The sequence below is a fragment of the Eulemur rufifrons genome, chromosome 10 (assembly GCF_041146395.1).
Source record: "Eulemur rufifrons isolate Redbay chromosome 10, OSU_ERuf_1, whole genome shotgun sequence".
Classification (NCBI taxonomy): Eukaryota; Metazoa; Chordata; class Mammalia; order Primates; family Lemuridae; genus Eulemur; species Eulemur rufifrons.
Genome location: NC_090992.1, coordinates 34,280,239 through 34,306,136, shown reverse-complemented (window position 1 = coordinate 34,306,136; position 25,898 = coordinate 34,280,239). Strand labels below are relative to the sequence as shown.

Here is a 25,898-nt window from a genome sequence, read left to right as displayed (position 1 = left end):
GCTCAGGGCTGGGGGCAAGCCCTTCGGAACACATCGCCGGGCACCCCGAGGGCCTACGGACCGGCGTGAACCGCTGACGGCTGTCCCCCGCACTCACGGAGGCCGACTGCCTCTGGCCAGGAGGGGATACAGGTGTGAGACATTTTGAGGACATATCCGGGGTTCCCCGCGCTACCTCGCTCAGCCACGGGCCCCGGGCTCAGGCCGATGCTGCTCCTGGCCGGACCGTCCACGCTCGGCAGGGCCTGCGCTGCGTCCTCCAGCCGTGCCCTCCTCGGTGCGTGGCACAGGGCTGGCCGCACAACAGATGTCCGAACAACTACCCACTGAATAAATGAATCATTAAAGTATCTGTGTTATCTGCGAGTCCAGTTAATAGCATATGTGGTGAATGAAAAGGGAATTAAGGACATTTCAGAGAAAATTACAGCAGAAAAGACTTTTTTCTGGAAAAGTAGAATTTACAGAACATTTAAAATTTGGGCATCAATAGTGGTGAAATGTCTCCTCCCTCCTGTTACCTTCTCTGTCTTTTGCTATGGTCTCCCCTACTCTGAAGGTCCCAGAGCTCGACCCCACACACAGGAATGAATCATCTCCGCGGCTCCTTCTTGTGAGTCGCACTCACTGCTTCCCGCGCAGAAGGCGCTCGGGTGTGTCTCCAGGACATCCTGCTCAAGCCCCGTCACTCCTCTGTGCGACTTCAGCAGGGAAGTGGGGGTGGTGGCTGCAAAGCGAGGCCTGGGTACAGACGACGTGTGCGGAGGTGGCAGGAGGTGAGGCACAGACACCCTCCTGGGTACAAAATGGCAGGCGGTGTGTCACAGGCAGGAAAAAGTTGGGAAATACCGGCATCCAGATGGTCCCAAAGACACAGATGACCTTGAGACTCTGCTTCAACGGCAGGCACGTCCTCATGGGCACGGACGCGGGGACAGAGACTGCCTGTGCCTGTAACTGCGCCCCCACTACCGTAGCTTCCCGGTGTTTGATAATAAGAAAGCCACAAAAGGTCCAGGCAACCAAACCTGAGGGTGAACGCCATCGCGGCCAGTGAATTAAACTGCTGCTGTGTCACCCGATAACATTTCCCCACTAACTCCCCACAAAGGTAGGGTCCCGCTTTTCGCTGGTTCAGAGTTCAGAAATCAGCTCCATGGAACCACGCAGCATGTGGCTCATCTGCTGCATCTCCCACGTGACAGCTGGGACGCGCGCGCTGGCGGGAGAAGCACACAGCATCAGAATGCTGCCTTTAGAAAGCAGCGTCCAAAGCAGAGTGCGTCAGGAGAGGGGAGTTCCTCGAAGCAAACCATGTGTGTTGATCCTTATTATTAATATTATCTACTATCATTTATCGACTGCTACATGCCCGATCGCATGCTTGACTTTATTTTACTAAATTCACCAGGTCGCTGCAAAGTTAGCACCATCATCCCCATTTTACAGATGGGTCAACTGAGGTTCAGCAAGGTTAAGTAACTTGTCTTAGTTAACAAAACTAGTACTGTGCAAGGGTTCCAGCTCACATTTGACTGGCTCCAAACCCTTCTCTTTTCATCTTCCTGGATGGCAAAGACCCACATACCTGCCTCCCGGAAGGAACAAATGACACGTACTGGCCGGGCGCGGTGGCTCACGCCTGTAATCCTAGCACTCTGGGAGGCCGAGGTGGGCGGATCGTTTGAGCTCAGGAGTTCGAGACCAGCCTGAGCAAGAGCGAGACCCCATCTCTACCAAAAATAGAAAGAAATTATATGGACAGTTAAAATATATATATAGAAAAATTAGCCGGGCATGGTGGTGCATGCCTGTAGTCCCAGCTACTCGGGAGGCTGAGACAGGAGGATCGCTTGAGCTCAGGAGTTTGAGGTTGCTGTGAGCTAGGCTGACGCCACGGCACTCACTCTAGCCTGGGCAACAGAGAGAGACTCTGTCTCAAAAAAAAAAAAAAAAAAACAAATGACACGTACTATTGTATTTGCTCCAGGCCTCTTCTCCTCTCTGGTGGTGATAAAAGCAGCAGGACAGGCAGGCACAGTGAGGGCCCTGCTCCAGGCCCTCCCTGGGCCCATTCCTCTCTCTTCCTCCCCAGGGACACCCTCTGTCATGTATTTGGTGCTTTGTCCAGCACAGTGTCACACTGTGTGTCTTGCTGTACAACCAGGCTCCCAAACGTGGTTTTGGGGCTCTACCCACGTTCTGACACGGAGATCTGGCTGGCTCGTGCCATTTCCCCGCTCTGCGGTGCTCCTGTGCGTGAATACACCACGCTTCATGCACCTGCTCCTCCACTGGCATGTGCCCGGCAGGCTCCGGATTCTCCTCGTGGAAACAGCCCTCTGTGCTTAGACCCTCACGCACGTGTCCCAGCGCCCACGCACGCGGCTCTGACTCTCTCCCAGGTAACTACTTGCAGGTACCGCTGCTGGGTTGTGGAGCACACTGCCTCTGACTGCAGATGTGACCAAAAACCTTTACCGAGCGGCCGTCCACTTCCGACGTGCTCCCGGGTGACACCTGGCCTCTGCAGCCTGTGGACCCCTATCACTCTCGGGGCAGGAGATCGCTCCCTCTTTGTTTTAATCTGCATTTCCTCGGTTTCCAGGGCAGTGAAGCATCTCTGCATATATTTACTTTCTTCTGTGAATTACCTTTGATTTCCGTAATGGGTTGAATCGTGTCCCCTGAAAAGATAGTGACTTCCTGAGCCCTAGTATCTGTGAAAGTGAACTTGGAAACAGGGTCTTTACAGAGGATGGAGAAAGACGAGGTCATCAGGATGGGCGCCCATCCCCTACGACTGCTGTCCTATTGTGAAAATGGGAAACGGGATAAAGCGACAGACACGCACAGAGGGAAGACGGCCACCTACAACCAAGGATCGGCTGGGCGAGCAGAGGGTACCACGCAGGCCTGGAACAGACCCTCCCCTTGCAGCCCTCGCAAGAAACCAACGCTGCCGACGTCCTGATCTCGGACTTCAGCCTCCGGGACTGAGACACATTTCCGTTACTTTGAGCCACTCAGGCTGTGGCCCTACGTTAGGGCAGCGCTAGCAAGTGAGTGCGATTCCCTTTTCTTCCTCTGTTACTTTATTGTTTTCTGCATCTTTAGTTATTCTCCACGCCCATGTTTCTTTTGCTTTATCTATGATTAATCAAAAAAAAATTTTTAAAGCTTCCTCTGGACATTTAAAGAGCAGTCGCTGAGATCCACTGGAGCCCAGGTACCTGTGCTGCACGCCTGTCGTTCCGAGGCGTGTTTCATCAGCGTGAGAACGACAACTCCGGCAGAGACCAGGGTGTGAGCCAGGCAGGCCAGCGAGAGGCCGGAGGGCTGGCTGTCCCCCCACCTCCAGGCGCGCTTCAGGAAGCCAGGAAAACACAGCCCCCTGCCCTGCAGAGACGAGGGAGGGCGCTTATCAGCCCAGTTACCATCCAGAGCCTTTGGTCAGCGACACTCTGGACAGAGGAAGAAAGAGTGACGCACAGATCTCAGGGCTCCTGCACTCATGGGCAGGTGATCGCAAACATCCCTGAGAGCACGGCCGGTTGTCAGCAATGTCCCCGCTCCGGGGCCACCCTCTGCGGTGCCCACCCCCTTCCCACCTTACACAAGGGAAGCCAGGCTGGGAGAGCAGGGACTCAAATCAGGCCGGCCCTTCCTCCTCTGCCATAATTGCCTGTGACAGTTTCCAAAATAGCTCCCATCTATGGCACCGGAGGGAAAAGCAGCAACACGGAATAGTGTGAGAGGAAACACTCGTCCCCTGGTGCTGTCTTCTTGTTGACTTGGACTCTGTCTCTATGATTGAGTCAAGGGTCTCCAGTGAACGCGCTCTCACGAGTGAGAGTCCTTAAATTAGCATAAGCAGCGGCTCGGGCCGCTGCCTTCCATGCAGACCCGCGAGGGTCTCGGTCGCGTCCTCCCGCCCCTCGCAATCTGCGCCTGGTGCGACGCTGCCCTTCCTCCCTGTGAGAGGGCAGGTGCTCCACCGGCACCGCGGGGCTCGCCTGTCCTTGAGCACAACCGTGGGGACCCAGGACACTAGAAACCTGACCGATCTGGACCCAGCTTACCCAGCAGCAGCCGCTTCAGCAAAGCTTCCAGGTAACGGAGATGTAAACCTCCAGAGAGAAAACTATTTTTAAAATGATTTTAGTTAGAAACCTGTCCGAAACACCCCGCAGTTTACTTCGTTCCTTTCTCAGTGACTCTGGGTCTTTATTATGAACACCCCTTTCAGATGACACGCAGGCAGGCTTCCAGGACAGGCCTGCCGCCCCGTGCTAACTAGTCCCACGTTGCTCCGCTGCTTCTGTGCCCGGGTCAGCTCCCTCCTGGGCTTGTCTCCTCCCTTTGCTCATCACGGGGTCACTCCCTGGAGTCAGCAAGCCTGCTGCTGCGCCAGTCCTCACCCTTCCCTTCTCCCCACGGTGGGCCCAAAAGCCAGGTGACTGGGTTGGCTAGAATGACGTGTGAAGTCAGAGGCCGTGGGTTCCGAGGGAGCCCAGGGCCAGCCCCTGCAGCTTTCCCCACGTCCAGTGCAGGACGCAGACCTTCCTGGCCTGGCAAAGCCAAAGGCCTGCAGACGCTGGACTCCGGGGAGGCCGGCCAGGCCAGACGCGCACAGGCTGCCCAGAGACTCCACTCGCATCTCTGAATGGCTCAACTCTGTGTAAACAAGGCCCCAGTTTTGACTAAAACTGCACATGTTTTCCATTTTCAGTTTTTTAGGAAAAACTAAAGTTTGAGAAACAGGTCAATGCTGAGAACATGGCTGGCAAAGCATCTCCTTCACCCCCCGTCCCCCGTTAGCGACCGTTGCCGTGGAAGCAGGGGGTCTCCACCTGTGGGCTGGGGACCCCTGGGAGCCTAATGCAAACAGGGCAGGAATCCGTGTGCGCGCCAAGCATTGTTTACAGGTGAAACAGACCATGTGTCCCACACACGTACACTTAGAGCTTTCAAATGAATGGACATGTTGCTGAGATTAATAAAAGATAAATTAATTTAAAATTCCTACCATTACTAAATTTGTTGTAGTTTTTGTCATTATGTATTCTCTCAATGAATGGTATTTTTTAAAAAATACAACCGCTATCATATTTTTGGCATTAAACAGAATCCTTGTACCAGAGAAGGGATGGAAAACATATGTCTTTGCTTCTCTAACTGAGCTGCAAAATCTGAGGTGGACAAAGCCCTGGAAAGACCATCTCTCTGCACAGCACCAGAGGCCCCCACACGCTGGTGTTTTGCTGCGCTGTGCTCCAGGGACCACTTGAGACGCTGAGGCAAGGGCTGGGGAGAGGGGCAAAGCCAGGGGTTTGACCACAGGACCATCCTGTGCAGTTCCCAGGGCCAACCCAGACGCCCAGTTCTTGCTGCTTCGCTCCCCCCATGTCAGTCTGATGCTACGACTCACAGGCAAAGCCTTCCTTGGGCTGGAACAGGGGCGTGTAGGACCCATTGCTTTAGATGCCACCTCAGGACGGCAGAGGCTGGAGGTGGAAGCATCCACCAACCCAAGGCTAGGAAAGAAGACACGTTCCTTCCAGATGCGCCTGGAGTGAAACAAACAGGAAAAGTGACTCTATGCAGTGTGGGCTGCTCAGAAGTTTCCATAAGTCAGTGTCTAGAATAGTGCCCAGCATACAACTATTTTGTGAACCAACCAAAAAGCAAACACATTTTTGGGAGAAGCCAGGACCAACAGGTTTGAGTAAGACAGCGGAACTCATGACGCTGGGTGGCTGGGGTAGCATCCGGCTCACATGTTCCTGGAGAAATTAGAGGACAACCCCAATGGTCAAAAACCCGCCAGAAATGAATGGCCTGAGAACACCTGAGCCATCCTCTTTCCCATTCTTCCGGCTGGTCCTGTGTCACCTCCTGAAGGTTTCCTCTGGGTTTTTACTCCACGTTATGCAGAAAATCACTGGGAAGTGTTATAAAACCGCTTAGTGAAAAGACGGGATGCTTTGTCCTGCTCAGAGGGCGAGAGCTTCACGATCAAATGGTTCACATGACGGGCAGATGCAGAACCCAGCGCCACTTCTCAAACACTTGAGAACACTTACTTCCTCCTCGGCCCGTGCACTTGACTATGAAAAGCTTCAGTATGAAGTTCTTCCTTGTAACGAATGAAAGCTACCTTCCAATACTTTTCTTTGGTTCCAGGTCTCCCTTTTGGAAAAATTCAATGAATTCTATTTCCTCTTCCAGCTATTGGAAAACTGTTTCAGCGTCAGCCTCACCGTGCCTAGAATTCTCTTCACCACACAGAATACCTTAAATCGCTCTAATACGGGACCCGCATCCATCCTGCCACCCACACTGCATGCTCTGCAACTGAACACTCGTCTTTGAGGGGGTCACCTAGGACTAGCCCTAATAATCCAGATGTACTCTAAGGAACAGAGCACACAGGAAAAGGGTCATTCCCTTCGCTTTATGGCAACATACTTCTGAACTAAAAATCAGGGTATACGGCTTGATAAGTAAGAACTGAGGCTGACAGAACATTCAACAGCAGGAATTTTCCAAGACCTGCAGACACTAAAACTAGACTTTTAAAAAACAACCGGAGACGCCAGCAGTTACTTCCGCACCCACGTCACACAGTCGGTGCCCGAAACGCTCCCAGCCACTTTTCCCTTCTAATTCAGCGTTGTGACCGCGTATTGACTAAAGAACAGACACCAGGAGCTCCCACACATGCATGCATCACACGTGCACGCCTATCAGAGACAATCACATTGCCTTTCTGTGCCACCTTCTGTGCCACGACAGTCCCCTCCACACAATCACATCCCCACCTCGACGCCAGCAGCCGTCCCACGTGTCCGGCCCTGAGGCTGGTAGTAACCAGTTCCAAATTATTTCATGGACTTCTTCATATTAGAGGATAACCTCTGATTCAACGAATTTATTTAGCACCAAACCAAATTTAGGAAGCTGGTTTTCTTTTAAAGTTGCTCACCTATCCTGGCTGACCTCAGAGATTCTGCAAACAAAAAAAACTATGCCGTTAAATTATTGTAAAACTATAACAAGAAGTTTGAAAATTTAAGCACTGAGTATATGAAGTGATTAAATATCCATCTAATAAAGAATCTTGAGGCATCTACTATATATTCTTTAAAATAGTAATAATGAAGGACATTAAGGACCTTCCATCTCAGAGCAAATCATGGGGTGTATCAATTCTCAGCGTCGCCTCTTAGCACCCAGGCAGTCCAGGCTGAGCTCCATCTTTCCAAAAAGTAGGGGAAGGGGCTGGTTAAGCTTTTTGCTTTTTTTTTTTTTAAACATAGATTGCATTATAGAAATAATAAATTACTCTAAAGGAAAGATTATTCTGAAGACCCCCAGGTGCTTAGAAAGGTTACTATTAATATATTGACAATTGACAGGCTAATTACAAATCAATCTCTATTCTTAAAGCAGAGTTCCCAAGGGACCTGATTTAAAAAACAGTACTGACAGCCTGTGTCATCTCTGAATTATAAAACTTCATTTCTTTTAAAATATTCTCCTTTTCAAATTCTGCACAGAATTCAGAAGTAACTTTCCCTAAGCTGTCTATTTAGCTTCATCATAATATCACTGAAGTGCAGCTTTTCCCCCAAACCCTTGACTTGATGGTTCTAAAAATACCTTCGAGGAATCCAGAGGAGCCCCATCCCCTATCACCCCAAGTGACATGCACCTTTCCTTTCTACAAGGGCTTCCAAAACCAAATGGCAACGGTTAATCTTAACTACTCTTTAAATTAAAATTACCACCCCCAACAGTCACCACACTGCGGCTCTCGCCTAACTGGGAATCTAACAGCATGTTCCTGGAGAGCCGAACGTCTGTCCTCCAAGCTGCCTGCCTCTGCTTTGCTACCTTGCTCCTCCCAGGAGAGCATGGAATAGAAAGAAAGAATTTACACGTAACAGACTCAGTGACGTTTACTCAATCATCAGTCCTAGTTTTTTAAATTTATTTTTTTACTACAGTAAAATACTACACGTAACAGAAAATCCACTATTTTAACCACTTTAAGGGCACAGCTCAGTGGCATTAAGCACATTCCCATGCTGTGCAGCCATCACCACCGTCCGTCTCCAGAATGTGTCCATCACCCACAGTGAAACCCTGTGCTCACGAAACATCAACTCCCCATCCCCCTCCCCCAGTACCACCATTCTACTTTCAGTCTCTACGATGTTTGACTACTCTAGGTACTTCATATCCACGGAATCATACGGTCCTTTTGTGACTTACTCAGCATAATGTCTTCAAGGTTCATCCATGGCGTAGCATGTGTCAGAATTCCCTTCCTTTTTAAGGCTAAATTACATTCCACTGTATGTGCAGACCACATTTGTTAATCCATTCATCTGGTGATGGGCACTTGTGTTGCTTCCAACTGTTAGCTATTGTGAATGATGCTGCAGCGAACACGGGTGTGCAAGTATCTGTTTGAGTCCCTGTTTTCAATTATTTTATGTATATACCTATAAGTGGAATTGCTGAATTATATGGTAACTCCGTGTAATTTTCAGTCCTTAGAAGTTCTGACAAGACACTGGTGGTAAAGGAGGTTGGAACTACAGGATGCATTTTTCATTCCATGTTTGGTCCTCTCTTCTAGAGAAAAACAAAAGGTTTCCCAAAGGATAGGTCTGGTCCACAACAACAGAAATTGCAAGGCTTTGTAAAAACAGCCCAAGGCGTTCACAAGAGAAATGCTCACGAATAATGTAAACATTTGACATAAAAATTAAATAAACAACAAATATCCATCCAACTCACTAAATTCAGTGAACTCAAACACACACAGGGACCAACTGCAGTCAATGATGTTGTAATCGACAGTGAGCATCTTGGAGACTTGCAAGCTACATACTTGTGGTTCTCATTTCTCACTATGAGCCTTTAAAAATTGCTTCAAGTCGTCCGAGGATGGCTAATGTTAATAATAGTAATAACTACCATTTGTATAACATTTGTGTACAGTTTTACAAAGTGCTTGGCACATACATCATCGTTAACAGACCATCTTCACTCTAACTCCTCCATAATGGCTGAAAGTGCATTTCTGGAACAGTGAAACTGAAACCCGGTGGTATCTATCTGTGGAGGCAGGTGAGTGCACCTGGACGCTCAGCTCCCAAGTAGGCCAGTCCTTCGCTCTCCATGTTAAGCTCAGCTTCACTGAGAACAAGGAGGGGAAGGAAGGGTGGGAGGAGAGGCTGCTGTGTGGAGTTATTTTACAAGTTACCAGGAGACGAAACAAAAGCATTCATTTTCTATTAAATGTGAATGATCTCTCAATCTCTAATTGATCCTGCACTCTAAGGCAACTCACAGAGGAAGGACTCAAGTAAAATTTCCATGGAGGGAAGTGGTCAAATAGCTGAGGTCAGAACCTCCAGACTTCAATTGTGGCCAAGTGCTTTTATTTTCCTTGTAATTTTCTTTAAGAATAAATGTTAAACCTAAAACAGAGTCCCTTCTGGAGGCGATCCCGGCAGCTGCCCTGAGTGGGAAGAAAACGCGCCCTGTGCTCCCCAAATCAGCAGCCACTCAGACTGTGCGCCATTGTCTACAGGCGGTCACGTGACGGCCTGGCAGTCACGTGTCAGCCACCACCAGAAACTGGGTTCCTTCCAGTCCACTAAGGAAAGGATCACCAGCGGGCGTTAGTGCGTCAGCCTTCCAGCTCCCCGTGTCAGAGCGGCCCGCTCGCCCCTGCCAGGCCCCTCTCAGGAGAAGCTGTTCCCCGCATGGATCTGACTGGGACACGGTGCCATTTGGGGAGGAGGGAGGGATGAGAAGGAAAATCACTGCTGTCCCTTCTGAGCAAAATCAACTCTTACCTCTCCCAGGACTTGCTGCCTCGCAGTTTAAATTAATTACAGCTGAAAATACAGGGTTGCCATCTGGTTTGAAAAGCAAGGATAAGGGAATAAAATGAAAGGGTTCTTGGTACTAACCTCACTTTAATCATTGCCAAAGAGCATGAAGACAGCCCAGCGTCCTCCCACAAGAAAGCCTTGGGCCTCACAAACTTGGCAAGCAGGCCCAGGCACAAACTGGACGGGCGCGCCTGTCAGAATAAAAGTCCCCCTTGGAAGGAGGGTTTGGGAGGTAGAGGGCCTGGCTGCCCCCGCATAGCAAGAGAAGTTTCCTATGGGTCCTGGGATAGGTTAGGAACTCCTGGGAGGGTTTATTTACAGAGCGGGTCTTGCCAGGACGTTACATGCATCATTACAGTTCCATCTGGTGAGAAAATAGATCTGCTGTCAGAATTATAGCATGAGATTTCCTCTTTCTTTGTTTCTCCATCTTCCATAGCATAAGGCTTTTATAAAACTCCAAAATAAGGCTACACAAAACACAGGAAAGGCAGGTTGCCGAGAAGTGAGCTAGCTCTGCAGGAGAGATGCAATTCCACAGCACGGTTGCAGCTGGCCCCTCGCAGAAGGAATGTCAGAAATCCCAGATTTCTCCTCTGGTGCAGCCACAGCTCCAGTCCCGCTTGTGTGTTGTAGGAAGCAGCTTCCTTCTGCTTTCCCCCACCCGCAGAATCCCAGACAACAAGCTTTTCTATTAGGACTCAAGATGCCCAGAAATGCTGACTGCCAGCAAGGGTACCACAGCAATCCTGGGTTTGTCTCTCTGAGCTTTAGGTGGGTGCAAATCAAGTCTGCAGATTTCCTAACCATATCCCAGCACCAAGTAGCCCAAAGAAGTGGAACATCAGTTATAGATTTTCAGCCCAATTTAAATTTTCACCTGCCCACTACCTGGGTTCTTTAAGACCCAGGTGAGTTTTGCAAGCAAGACCTAGATGCACCTGACCCTGGCTGTTTTCAGAAAGTAATACCAACTGAAGCACTGGGGTATTTACTGGAATACACTCTGATAGTCTTTTATAAACCAGAGATCAGAACTGTAACAGAGAAGATAAAAGCAAATTATGAGAATAGCATTTCTGTTCGGGGGAAAGACACATCTTCAACCCCAAAATTATGTGAAAGTTGTCTTCTAAATCCTGCCCTGACAGAGTCATTGTCTATAGCAACAGTGTCCATAACATTCAAAATCTCAGGAGTGTAACTTTCTAGTAAATGGTACATCTGTCAAGCCACAGGAAACATCTGGTAAAATGGTTAAATAAAAACAGAATTTAAACTTTTTCTGATTTCAGAGCTCACTAATGGTACCCAACAAGAGACTATTAAACAAATACTCTAAAAGCTCAATGTGATAGTGAGAAATGTCCTTGAGGGGAAAAGGGGAGAAAAAGAGGACGGCCCAGGAAACACAGTCCATTCTCTCGTTCCGGTCATGCCTCTCAGGGACTGTAGCCACAGCCCCCTAGCCCCACTGTGCACACCCCTGCCCATCGCACGCCTGGAACCTTCTCAGGCCCAGCGAAGCTCCTCCTCCACGCACACTCACGAATCCCCCAGTGCTCGAGCACAGGAGGCCTTCAGGAAACGTCTGGATGGACGACCCAAGGAAGTGACACACAATCAGTAAGCTCCTCTCCATTCCACATGAACATGTATGAAGCACAGACCCAACACCAATACACTCCCTGGTCATGTGTTACAGGTACTACCCAACACATTTCAGTCCTTTCTAAAACATTTTAGAAGCCTTTTCCATTAAAGAAAAGATTTAATGATTCACCCACATCCAAATTTTAAAAATTCTGTATTTCAAAAACACAGCTAATGAAATTTCCATGAGTTATGTTTACATTACATAAAAAACAGTGATTTTCCTAACGCACCTGACAAAGGATGCTTAATAGGAAGAGTGTTAACATATCAACAGAAAGATGAACACCCGAATTTTTTTTTTTAAAAAAAAGGCATAAACAGGATAGCCACAAAAGAAGAAATATAAATGACCAATTAGCTTATGAGAAGATCAGGTTTTCTAGTAACAACAGCAACAAACAAATTTAAGTTAACACAGTAACAATGTTTGTCCCTATGAAACTTACAAAAACTAAGTAAGTGTTAGCAGTCACTTTTGGTGTGATGCCGGGGGAGAGGCAGATGCACACAACTGCTGGTGGGAATGTAATCAGCAAACCTTCTGATCCAAGCTGGCAGAATGCACCCATGAAAACAGAAATGGATGCCTCTGACCCAGAAATTCCACTTCGAGAAAAATGGGAAATATGAGACATGAACAAGGATGGATCTATTCAAATAAGTTCTGCAAATGATAGTAAAACATTGTGAACAACCCAAATATCTGTATTTGTTAACAAGTTCTTTTGGTTACAAGCAACATAAAACAAGGCTAGTTAGCTAAAGAAAAAAGGGGGGAATTTACTGGAAAAATACTGTGATATTTCTTGGAAATGAAAGAAGAGAGTTGAACAACCAATCCTTGAAAAAGAAAAAATATGAGGGCCCCCTAGGATCCGGGCCGCAGGAGGCAGTGGGGCCCTGTGCTGCCCTGGCCCAGCATGAGGGGCAGCACCCTCCACCCCCACCAGCTCCAAGTGTCACCACTCAGCCACTTTTTAGGTCCTACTTACATACCCTCTCCCAGTCACAGCTCCATTAAGGCGTTAGTAACATCAAATCAAACATCTGACATCGTTTTTATTACGTATTAGTTGTGCTGCTAACACTTAGAAGACGGCCCCAACACACACGTAACTGCTACCAGTTTTCGCAGTCAAGAGGCTTCACCTGAGCTTCAAATGAATTTTTTACAAGTAAGAAATTAGGGGATCTCCCGGGAGAGCAAATCTATCAGGGTTTCATTTGGGTTTGTGAGTTTAGGCAGAAGAAGGAACAGTGGCATGCCCCACCTTTGCCATGAATAAATGAAGATACTGGATTCTTTTTAAAATAAGTAAAACTACTGTAATTGCTGGCTAGACACAGAGATGAGCCTTTGGGGCAGGGATAAAATTTTATGAAAAGGTGATTTAATTTATCTTAGAGTGAGCAAGAGTGTTTAATTGTTCCATGTATCTCAGCCAACTTGTGTTCCAAATCTGCCTCCTCTTCCGACAGGACTTCTCTCACTTTCCCTTGTCCCCTCTTTCAGTGCTCACGCTTCCCACGCTTTCTGACCCCACACGCATCCTAAATCCCTCCTGTATTTGTCATCTACAACATCATCCCTCCCAGTGGTGATGGACAAGCGGCCTGACCTCCCTGCCGCTGGTCCGCCGCGTGTTCCATGGGGGGACTCAGGGAAATGAGGCTCTAGGCGGTGTCTGGGTTCCCCTCTTCCCTCACCACCAAACCCCGCAGACCGGGGAAAACTACCCCGGATCAAAGATTACAAAAAGACACAATGACTAAATGTAATGTGTGACTCATTACTGAATCTTAAACTTAAAGGTATTAATAAATCTAAAAGAAATGATTAAAGAATTGAAAGGAAACACCTATCAAGGGCGTTATCAAAGGTGAACAGATACCGTATGTTAGGTTGCATCACTGCTCACAGGTGAAGGAAAGATGAGGCCAACGTGCCTGAGCGTTAACAACTGATGAATCCACGACAGCAGGTGAGCACTCACTGTATTGGTCCCTCAAAGTTTCTGGAGACCGGAACTTTTTCCAGAATAAAAAGTGTCTGTGCTGGGGCTGGGGGGAGGTAAGAAGGATGGAAGAGCAGATTGTCACCAAATTTGGACGGAATGTGTAGAACGATCTGACTTGATGTGGCACACACAGCCCTCTGTACCTGTGAGTTCCAAATCCATGGATTCAACCAACTGTGGATTAAAACTGTAGTTAGCCCTAGGACGGTTTCGTCTGTACTGAACAACACACAGACTTTTTTCTTGTCATTATTCCCTAAACAATACAGTGTAGCGACTATCTCCACAGCACTTACATTGTATTAGGTGTTATAGGTAATGCAGAGGTGATTTAGAGTGTACAGGAGGATGTGCATAAGTTGTAGGCGAATACTGTGCTATTTTGTATCAGGGGCTTGAGCAGCTGAGGATTTCGGTGTCCCTGAGGGTCTTAGAACCAGTCCCCCACAGATACCCAGGGAGGACCGCACGTGACAAATCACTTTGCTGGGAGCACTTGAATAGTCTTCTACAAGAGCTGGCATGGGGATATAAGGAGGAGGACCCTGGGATAGAACAAGGCCTGACACTCATAACAAGGTTGGCAACAAACCATCAGTGTCAAATATTAGCCTCAAAATCAGAGTCACAGGGGAGGCTGGACGATCCACATTCTCACCCTGAATTGCATGAGAGCTGCTTCTCACATGGGCAACTCTGTGTAGCTTGTCTAACGGCAAGGAATAGCAGGGATTTAAATAAATGACTGTAAAATTTAGCTGTGGTTAAGCAGATTTTCGACAAAAGCCCAGGGAGGCCATCTTCTGAGAGATAATACTGAGCAAGGGAGCTTGGGATCAGATCATCAAATTCCTTGGAGGTCACCCCAATGAACTTGGATTTTATTTTACAGTCGCAAAGGAGCCAGAGCCACAGTCCACTGATGAACCCAGCAATGTCCTTCAAACAGGCTCTCGGGAAATCCCTGTTGAGGCTGCGAGCCCCTTGCAGCAATGCCTCCACCACCAAGGGACAGCCACGCTGGACGGTCAATTACTAGAGGACATGGAGTGTTTGTGTTTTTATCACTTGAAATAACCTCCACAAAAGCCAACTGCCTAATACAAAATGACAGTGTCATTCAATACACAGGGGGTGAGGCTATCAGTGACATATGCACAAAGCTATCACACAAAAATAAAATAAACACAAAAACAAAATCTATTAGAAAATAGCTGAAAAACACTATGGCTTTGAGGACTTCTTAGGTAACTTTGAAAAGGGCCAGAAGTGGCACACACTTGGGCAGAGATGTGTTTGCTTTTCTAGTACAGTATGAGCAAATCTGCTCCCTGGGCTGATTTCCACCCAGAAGTGTCTGGCCACGGCTCTGCTCCGTGAGACTCACCCAAGTGCACTGGGCTCCTCATTTCCGTGTACCTTACCTTGTGCTCACACTTGGATTGCAGCCAGATACGTAAAAAAGAAACATAAATAGAGGAGTGAAAAAAATCATTTCATTCATACCATCAACGCTGAAGGCTTATTATTGCTGAGAGTTAACATCGGGAGAAGATCATCTGATCCGAAACAAGCATCGCAGCAGGGCTGGCGATCCAGATGGAAAACTGTGCCTTTGCCAGGTTCCAGGTATTCTCATTTTTCTGTTTTGGACAGCCCGGTGGGGGAGGGAGGACAGTGGGACTCTCTCTGTTCCAGCAGGTATGGAAATAAATGTCAAGGTTACAAGGCAGAAAGGGGAAATACACTAATTATGTGCTTGAAGTAGATTCTTAAAATCTGTCTCAGTCTTAAAGGAAGAAAGTCTTGACATCACTTTCCTAGCGATTCCTTTTTCATCCACACATTTACTCAGCACCTAGTCAGTGTCGGGCTCTGTGCTGCGTCTAGTGCTATGGACCTGAGCAAGACTCAGCCCCTGGCCTGGAGGAACTTGAAGAACGGTGAAGGGGACAGACAGATGGGCACACAATTACAGCAAGTGTCATCGTTTTATAACAAGATGTGTTAGCCTCAGAGCAGGAGTAGGAAGCTTTTAGAATCGTGTGCATCAGCGCGGGCCCCCAGTCGGGCTGGGGCACAGGCAGGACCTGGAGGCAGAAGCCTGTGGAGGCCACGCTGCTCAGCGCTAGCCTGGAGCTGACTGGGAGCCATGGAAGGATGCCAAGCAGAGACGAATACTTAGCAGAAACCATCTGACACTGAGGTACCAGGAAGACCAGTAAGGAGGGCGCAGCTGTGGAAATGGGGGTCTAAACTACAGGCCAGGCCGTGCCTACATGTACAGCATTTAGCAGACTGATTCGGCAGGCCATGGATAGAAGAAGGGAGGAGGTGACTTCCAGGGCAAATGGGAAGAGAACTATACTAGCCGTGAAGACAGGGACAGAAGACAAGGAACAGACTTGAAGTGCTGGAAGAAGAAAGGAGCACCTAAAACCAATCCCAGGGAAGCGGTGCTGAATTTGAGGTGCATATACAACAACATCTAAAAGGAGGACAGATCTATGGGTGTGAAGGTTAGGCCTCAGCTGGAGATGACGCCTTGGGAATCACCAGCCTGCAGAGGCAATTCAAACTGCGAGTCTGCGTGTGACCTTGTCTGTGACCTTGTTAGCCGGGTCCAGACAGTGAAAAGGACACAGCCCTGGAGAACAGCAATAATGATGAGTCTCTGAAGGATCCCAGGCAGCGGCCACAGAAGCAGGAGGGGAACCAAAGAAGGGGCCACAGGAACCAAGGGAAGAGAGACTTTCAGGAAAGAGGACGTCAAATAAGAGATGAGGGGTTGCAAGTGTTCCCTGAATCTGGCAACTAGTAGGTCACTAGAGAATGCAGGGAGAGGTTTCAATAAAAGGGTGCGCATGGATATAGCACTGGACTAGGACGTGGATTCACAAGTAGACGTCATCTACTCTCTAGAACTTGCCACGGAGGGGAGAGAGGAAGGGCTGGAGGACAAGCACACACAGGCTCAAAGGAGGACAGGGCTCCAGTTTTCTGCTTCTCTGGCTTCAATGACTCTCCCTGAAAGCCCCAAGCATTACAGATGGTTCCCAACAGTCCCAAATCAACGGATTACACAACCATTTCATTTTAATAGTTAAGCTTTACAGCACCAGAGCTTTGCAAGTCTGCAATTTTATGATAATAAATTTTGAAACCAAATAAAATGCTTGTTTTTAGGCAATATTTGTGAGGCAAGTATGCTCCGTGGAATATTAAGAATAGTTCTTATGAAAAAGGGATTAAGGATTCTGTCTTAGCCCAGGCTGCCATAACAAAATGTCATAGACTGAGTGGCTTAAACAACAGATGTTTATTTTCTCTCTGTCCCAGAGGCTGGAAGTCTAAGATTAGGACGCTGGCACGGTCAGCGTCTGGTGAGGGCTCTCTTCCTGGCTTGCAGATGGCCACCCGCTCACTGTGTCCTTATGTGGTGGGAAGAGAGAGAGTGAGCTCTCTGCTGCCTCTTCTTATAAGGGCACCAATCCCATCAGACCAGGGCCCACTCTCATGACTTCATCTCACTCTAAGCCCTTCCCAAAGGTCTCATCTCCAAATGCGTTCACATTGGGCATCAATGTGGACTTCAACACTTGAATGCAACTAATGAATCCACATAGAAACCAGCCCTAGAAACTGGGGACGAAACTCAATCCATAACAGATTCTATGGCTGATTACATGAGAAATTCAGCTACACGATGTTTTTGTACAGAGGACTTCTCAACCTGAAATGTGCCAATATGCAGGGGCAGACCTGGAAGACTGGGTTTGGCACTTGCCAAACTATGACCAGGGAACAATTTTTTTCCTTAGACCATCTTAAGGGAAGAGTGTTCTGAGATAATCTATGAACAGGGGCGTCACTGCAGTTGTCAGATGCAGCCCAGAACATTATTCCTAGCAAGTTAGAAAACTCCACAACCATGCCTCACTGGGCTCGACAACACCGACAATTCAGTGAAGCAGCAAGGTTTCAGCTCTCAGATCTGCTTCTAAAGTGACCTGACCTAGTTTGAGTTGGTTTGTTCCTTCCACTTGGCCATGACCACGTTTCTAGAGCTGGTTTCTATGTGGATCCACCAAGTTACAAGCCTTGGGTCTCTTCAAAGAAAATGAGGCAAGAGGTAGTATAAGCTGGACGAGAGGATGGGAGCAAAATCTGCTTCCTTCTCTGCTGCAGTATGTTTTGCTCTGTCAGGGCTGTGAAGGCTTGGATCCAGAACTCACATCCCTTGTTTGGCACAGTTTCTAGCTACTGCCAGACCCCAAACATTACTGCAACATTAAGTTCTCTAATTATACTTTGGAGACAATCTGTGAAGAAATTTCAAAATGGAGAGAGAGAGAGAGAGAGAGAGAGAGAGAGAGAGAGAGAGACACTGTGTGTGAGTGAGTATGTTTTAAGCCAAAGGCATAGCAAAACAGATAGAAACAAAGTACTGTCATTTATTCAATAAAAACTACAACAGACACAGAACATGGGGCCTGTGACCCACCATGCTGTGTTCCAGTTGCAAGTAGCATGGGCAAATAATCGCATTACAAGCAAGAATCTAAAGGAAAACAAAAGAACCATCAATATTCACACCTAAGCAAATGTCTTAGCATTTATCTTTCTGGTCTTCAATCAAATCTATTAAGGTATCAAAGGGCAGCACTTTATATACTTTCAAGGACAGACTGACTTTGTATTGGAATAAGAAGAGATCTGTGTGGTCCAGAAGCAACATCGAATCTTCAAACTATATATAATAAAACAGCTGCAATTTGTGTGCCCAGAGCAGAAGCATCTTCGTGAAAACAGCATTCCAAAAAGAGCTTACACTCAGGGGATCCAGGTGGGGCCAAGAGGAAAAGAGCAAAATCCTGTGTTGTTTTCTCTCCTTAAATTTCCAGTAAATTTATTGTGTCATTTTAAAAGTAACTTTATACATGCTAATGAATGTTCTCCCATATATCCCAAATGTTCTTTTTTTAATAGGCATGCTTCTTTGGTGGAAAAGTCCTCATTTTTCAAGGTTCTCACCTCACTTTTACAATCTTCATGGCACAGATGAGAACCACAGAGGCTGAACACTGCATCCCCAGTACAGCACAGACCAGGCCAATGGATGGCCATCCCTTCGTTCTGCCTCTCCATCTCTTGGCCCCTTTGGCATTTCTTCATTCCATGTTATTATTTGGCCAGAAAAATGCCAGTGGCAAGATGGTGATCTGTCTTTCCAGCTCTCTGCAAAGACTCTTAAGGCAGAAACGAGGCCTGCTGGGAAAAGGCTGATGTCAGCTCTTAAGAGCACAGCTCTTGCTAGGATAAGGAGGTCTTTGTTTTCAGCTCAACTGTGAAAATGAGAAAATGCCTCTAGCCTGACAAACAAGAAACCCACACAACACAGGTCAGGCCCGTGACCTTTATTTAAAGGTACCACACTTCATTAGCAAAACACTTCCATGGAACACACAGACGTAGGGTTAGCATCACATGGGAGCGGACATAAAAATATCAGCTTCATTTCCACCACAGTTAAGGCTGGTTCACAACTCTAAAGTGTTAGGACATGGCAAATCTCACACTAGAAACAGTTCTTAGGTGATAGTTCCCTAATGTGTTACTTCCCTAATTTATTAAAGACCCAGGCTGTCTTCTAATTTATTTTGAAAGTAAATACACATATTGATATACAATGGTGGGGGGGGGGGGATTAAAAAAAGAAAGAAAAAGAATCCTAATTTAACAATATCTCAATTTCTAAGTTAGTTATTTAGGACAACTAAAATTAAGGCTATAAAATACTCTTCTTATAAGATTGTGTGCGGAAGTCCTGAAGAACAGAGAAATGCAAGGCTAACCCTTCCCCAAGTTGGGACTATGCCAAGGAGGTACAGCAGAAAGCACACAGTTAAGGATTCTATTCATCAGGCAGCCTCTGATTTATGAAATCTGGAGGGGAAAAAAGACTTGTCTTCATATACTTAAAGCAAATTTTAAAATGCTCCAGTTTGAATCTTTCAGGCTAAGGTTACTACTGGCTTGGGCCAATAACTTAAAATTGGGTCACAGATTTTAAACAAGAATTAAAATAATTTAAAAAGCAATTTCCTGAGCATAAAGAAAACCCTTGTTTGTTCTCACTGGGTTCTCACCTGGGCAAAGATGCCATTTCAGGCCTCTGGGGGAAGCCGGACAGCACTTCTCCTTCCACAGTCCCCAAAGGGAACGTCACAGGGGCTGTGAGGATCTGGAGTGTCAGTCCTTTACTTTCCTCCAGCCTCCTTTCTGCATGCTAAATGAACAGTCCCTACCTCTCATCTCCAAAATACCATGAGCTGTGTTTTAGGAGCACTCAAATTGCCGATTCTTCAAAACTGTAAGGTGCTAAGGTCCAATATCAAGTGATTCACAGCAGTTGGGTGTGGGCTATTAATACGAATATAACATGGCTGCTGAGAGCACTGGCTCTTGGATCAGAAGCCTGGGTTTTAAGTCCTGGCTCCACGACCTACCAGCTGTGTGACCTTGAACAAGTTACAGAACCTCAGTGCTGCCGCCTGCCAACAAGGGGCAAGAACAGTGCCCACATGGTAGAGCTGCGGGATGCAGCCCCACACACAGTGCGGACACACACGTGGACCCGAGAGTCGCTGTCAGTAACCGGCTCTCGGGATGCTCTGGATGCTGGGAATCAAGACCCATCATCATTCTCGGTGATGGAAATTTCCCTCTCTCTAAGGCTTATGGAGACATAAGCACAACAACATGCCCCACCTAGAAATACGCACTGTTGTTTACCTTACGAGGTCCCAGTTGCTAGTAGGGGCGAGATACTAAAATAACCTCAACATTTCAATTTCCTCTGGGTTCAGTTTTAATTTGAAGTATGGAATTGCCTCCCTCACTTCCATGGATTTTGTGAAATAAATGTAATGCACGTCTATATACTTACGAACCGAAGGTACTAAAGAGACAGAAGAAACAGAGAGCCACCAAATGCAATATAGTGATGTTGCCAAAGATTTTACGTATAGATACCAAAAACTATAGACACTCCAGAATATGAGTTCCCATTTATATAATCATTTCCAGTGTAAACAGTAAACAAAATCCAGAGAAAACCGCAAATCCCATTTTAGCCAGTAGTATACATATACACACTCACACCCCCTTTTTTTTAACTCAGTTTCCATTATATGCCCAGTACTTGATCTCAAAGGCTTCCTCCAACCTTTTGTCAAATTGAATGGATTACCAGGTTTGAGTTTATCTGTTTTCTCCTCTTTTTTATTCACCCTTCCTATGGAGAGAAAAGTGAAGTGATTAGGGGCAGGCGGAAAAACCAGATGAACAATAGGGAGTGGATGGAGGAAGAAAGCAAAGGAGAAGGAAGAAGGGGAAGAGGAGGAGAAAAGGGAACAGAAGACCCCAAGACTGCAAAATGCACTCAAAGATCCATCAGTACCAAAGACATCGGGCACACTTCACACCAGGACAGCATCTCAAGAGGGCACCACCAGTGAGAGGCGGCTACGTTTTCTTTCATCAGGCCCTTCCTCGTTCACTACAGATTGTTTAGTGGGTCTGTGGGAACGCAGCTGGTTAGAGCACAAGGCTAGTGATCATGACTCTGATCCCACGTGAGCTTGGGGGCTTTGCCCTGCTGTGCAAATGCATCCCACTCATCAAAGAGAAGATGCCTACTCCCACTGGCACAGGCACTCAAAGAGCACATCCTCTTGAGGGTCTAATTCAATTCAACACAAATATTTGGCACCTACCACATACCAGAAATTGGACTGGTCAAGTGTCATCCTAAATATATGATGTCCATCTCTAAAGCTGCGTGTAATTCCACAGGTAGGACACAGCTATACGGCACAACCGATGACTATGGGTTTTGGAGTCACACACAGCAGGGCTAATGCCAGTAACACTCTGGACACATTATCTTCTCACAGCTTCAATTTCTGTATCTGTAAAATTGAGCTGATATAGACAGACTCAGAAATAGAGAGATATAGAGACATATCTACCTATCTTAAAGGGTCACATTTATCGTAAGGGTTCAATGAGATAATATGTTTCAAGGGCCTAGCACAGGGCCAGGCCATGCTAAGCACTCCGTATAGTTCCCTTCCTCTCACAGGTGACTGAGTAAAGAGTTCAACGGCACATCCCACTAACAAACCTACCCACACACAAAGGTGAAAACTGATTCACTTTAGAATGTCACCTACTGACTATGCTCTTCAGCACAGAACCCTCCACCAGGTTCTACCAGCCAAGCCACTTGGAATAAGTTTCAAAACCAGTACAAATTTAGCATATTATTATACTGCACCAATAGTGTGCCCTTAAGAGTTTTAATCCTATTACAAACGCACAGTTATCCATTGTAGCATTATTATTATTGTGGAATACTGGAAATTGCCTAAATGTCCAAACACAGGGGATTGATTGAGTGAACCTTGGCACATGCAGGCAATGGAGTCCTATGCAGCTGAGACCAAGCATGGGGAGCTGGTGGGAAAAGATTTCTACCATACAGTGTTGAATGCAAACACCAAAGTTCAAATGGGTAAATGAAGCATGCTACCTCATGTATAAGAAAGGGAAAGAAAAAACATTTCACATATTTGCTCAGTTTACCAAAACAAAACACAAGAAGGATGCTTGCTTACAGGAGGAGGGAGCAACACTTCTCCAAGCATACTTTTTAACATAGCTTTGACTTTTAGAAGCACATAAATGTCTTACGTATCCAAAAAATAAAATTAAATCAACAAAGATGAAAAAAATCTAAAACTGAATGAATGTAAATAGAAATGAACGAACACGACAGTATATTTTAAGTAACACAACAATATTGACAGAGAAAAGGGAAACTAATTTTTGAAGCTGGTACTTCGACTGTTTCACTCCCAGTACAGGGGAAAAAAAAAAAACTGCAAACAAATCTTGAGCTCTTTTTCGTTGGTTTTTTTTTTTTTTTTTTTTTGGAGACAGAGTCTCACTCTTCACCCAGGGTAGACTGCTGTGGCGTCAGCCTAGCTCACAGCAACCTCAAACTCCTGGGCTCAAGCGATCCTTCTGCCTTAGCCTCCCGAGTAGCTAGGACTATAGGCCTGCACCACCAAACCTGGCTAATTTTTTTTTATATATTTTTAGTTGGCCCATTAATTTCTTTCCATTTTTAGAAGCGACGAGGTCTTGCTCTTGCTCAGGCTGGTATCGAACTGCTGACCTCAAGCGATCCTCCCACCTCGGCCTTCCAGAGCACTAGGATTACAGGCATAAGCCACTGTGCTCAGCCCCGTTTACTTGGTTTTTCAAAGTGGTATGGAATAGCAATTGTGAAACCATTTTATGTGTACGGTAGGATGGAACCATAGTAAATATGATGATATTGTTGGGGACCAGGGTTTTCATTGGTAAAAGAATATGGAATGGGGGAAGGCAAGGAAGGACCCCCTAGAGTTGGACTGCAATTGGAATATTGCTATGATTCGCTAGCTCTTTCCATGTTTCTTTGCCTAGAAACAGTGATGTTCAACAGAACTTCCTGTGAAGGCAGAAACGCTCTGTACCCGTGCAGTCCAATATGGCAGCCACCAGTCACGTCTGGTACTGAACTGGAAATGTGACTAGGGCAACTGAGGAGCTGGACTTTTTATTTTGTTTAATTATAAATGTCAATCACAACCTGTGGCTAGTGTCTGCCATATCAGACAACTCAAGTCTAGAAGCAATGACACCACAGTAGCAATAAGTACTAAGGAATACCATGTTAACACATGGTGACAATAATACCTAGCACCCACATCTTGGCTTCTAAATCCTATTCACTGCTAAAAGGAACCTTAGTCCCCGGGGAAATGGCTAATTCCATTGCTGGTCAGGTAGGTTATAAGATTCGCCTAGACTATCTTGTTTGCCAGAAAATAAGAAAGTGTTCAACAACAGCAACAAAATAATGGAGACATGTAGCAAGGACACAGGAGCCAGTGGACGGGGCTCTTGTTTATTAACTCTGGGGCAGCTACAACCTCCTGAAAAAAATAGGAACCCATGAGTTGTTATGGGTAATAAGTAGATAAATAAATAGATAGCCAGGTCATACTTGAATACCAGGTCACACTTGAATATCAGGGCTATTAAAAAAAGGACACTGATTTTAGAAGCCCACTCTACCCCTTCCCCATGCCTTAATCCACTTTCTTTCCAAATGCCATGTAGAGTACTTTTCAACTTCCACATAGACATTCACATTCTTAAGTCTTTTTTAAAGAAGCAAACAAAAAGTATTTCTCAGGGTCACCATATTAACAAGAAAATTAATAACAAGTTCAAATGAGCCCAGGCTATAAGAGGCTGGAGTAGAGCCCAGGAATTCTAATTTTCCAATTTCTGGAGCAATCACCAAGGAAACCTCTATTCTTTATCCTCGTCCCCCAAAATCAAATCAGACGAAATTCAGTCCTACTCGGTAGCTTCCTACTCTGGCTCAGAGCCACTCAATCTCTCCCATCTCTCTGTTGGAAATTATCCCACATGATGGTTATGATGAAATGCAGCCACAGCATGCATCTTGGAGACCCTCTCAGCTAGCCGCCAAAACTGTTTTTCAGTAACACTCCGTCCCCAGAAGTATCATGATCTCTTTAGTGATAAACAAATCACATTTTCATTACATGTCATTAACAAATTCTAGGAAGATAGAGCATAAAAATCATTTTGTAATCTTCTTAAAGAGACAAAATACACTAGATTATTCCTTTCCAAATGAATTATGAATCTGTAATTTATTGTAGAGAACTTCTTAGGCATACTAAATAAAAGGAGGAGCACGCTATAGCTCAAATAGGAAACAGTTCGTCAAATCAGACAAAACTTACTAAGTACCCTACAGCATGAAGCAGACATGCAGCATCTTTTCAATTTGCCTGTGAAATCTGTCATTAGGCTCTTAGAAAACACAAGTAGAAACACTGGTAATGTTACTAAAATTAATAACTATCACTTAGTAAACAAGTGACACCCAGAATGAACTAACCACACACTGATCATCACCTTTCCTTCTTACAGTTATAAAAGCCACTCAAACTGTACACTTAAAAATGGTTAATATATTTTATGATATATGTCTATTTTATCACGATAAACAAAACTGAGGGGAAAAAAGACACCTGGCTGATGTGAGTCCACGGAGTCTGGTAGACAGGGTTGCTGCTGTTTCTGTCTTCCTACAACTTTGCAGAATGATGTCAATTGCAAGTTGTACATAAAATTTAGCAATTCTATTTCTATTATTTACACTTAAAATTATTATAGTGTCACCACAGACCTGTACTTTAAGGTCCTATTTGTAACCACCTAAGGAGTTACAAAATTATTTTCTAAATGTTCTAAAATTTTAATAATAATATTGGTAATGTACCTACAATAATCCTGTGGGGAAGGCACTGTTACTGCCCCCATTGAAAGTGGGATTTGAACCCAGGCATTCTGACTGAAATGCAAGCACTCTCAAACATTAAGTTTATCGTGCGTGTGTGTGTGTGTGTGTGTGTGTGTGTGTGTATTTTCTTATTGTCATCATTACCAATATCTGAATAAGGGAATTAATAAATTTAAAGTTCCCATATACTGAGAGCCGCACTGTGCCAAGCTCTTTGCATGTTTTAACTCTATTTCTCACAGTAGTTTTATTCATTAACTATTATCACTGCCATTGCCATTAGGATACTGGGCCAGATAAATTAAGTGACTTGTCCACCGGCCCATAGCTGGTAAGTGGCAGAATTAGAATTTAAACTAAGGCCTGTTTGATCACAAAATATACTGTCTTGGGAGCCTCCCTCTTCCTTCTTAAAAAAAAAAAAAAAAACAAAACCAAAAAACAAATGTGTCTCATTTGGGTTTGGGAAAAGTGGATGGGAGGGAACAAGAAATTCTTAGTGATAAAAGAATGAACTCCAAACAGTTAAGGAACCAGGCTTTAAGCGTGGAGCCTCTCCGTTTGTGAGAGCTCATTGTTTTGCAGCGCCTTGCTGCTGGATTCCTGATTGTAGCAAATTCCAGGGCTCTAGACTGCAGGCTCAGCCTCTGACTAACACTACAGTGATTTATTTGAAGATAAATACCTCTGTCAGTGTCTTATGACTGCACACAACAGTCCAAGCAGACTGGAATGAGTGGAATTCGAGGATGCCGGAGCTGAGGCAGCAGAGGCGGGAGCTGGGGCTACCTCTCGCTGGGGACTCGAGCACTGCCTGTGAGGAGGACGCCCTTCCACTCTGCCCTCCCG

At 46.0% G+C, this 25,898-nt stretch overlaps 1 protein-coding gene across 4 annotated transcripts in view; it reads right to left on the bottom strand.

Moving 5' to 3' along the window:
* VGLL4 (vestigial like family member 4) overlaps nt 1-25,898 on the bottom strand; it is a 146,935-nt gene that overhangs the window by 13,497 nt on the left and 107,540 nt on the right. Inside the window, exon 1 of one of the 4 annotated variants that reach the window (XM_069483974.1) lies at nt 9,996-10,066. The exons of the other annotated variants lie outside the window; for them this stretch is intronic. Within the exon in view, the coding sequence (XP_069340075.1) occupies nt 9,996-10,009 (14 nt within the window). The 5' untranslated portion in view covers nt 10,010-10,066. Of the gene's footprint in view, nt 1-9,995; nt 10,067-25,898 lie in introns of those variants that run through there. 4 annotated transcript variants of the gene reach the window in all.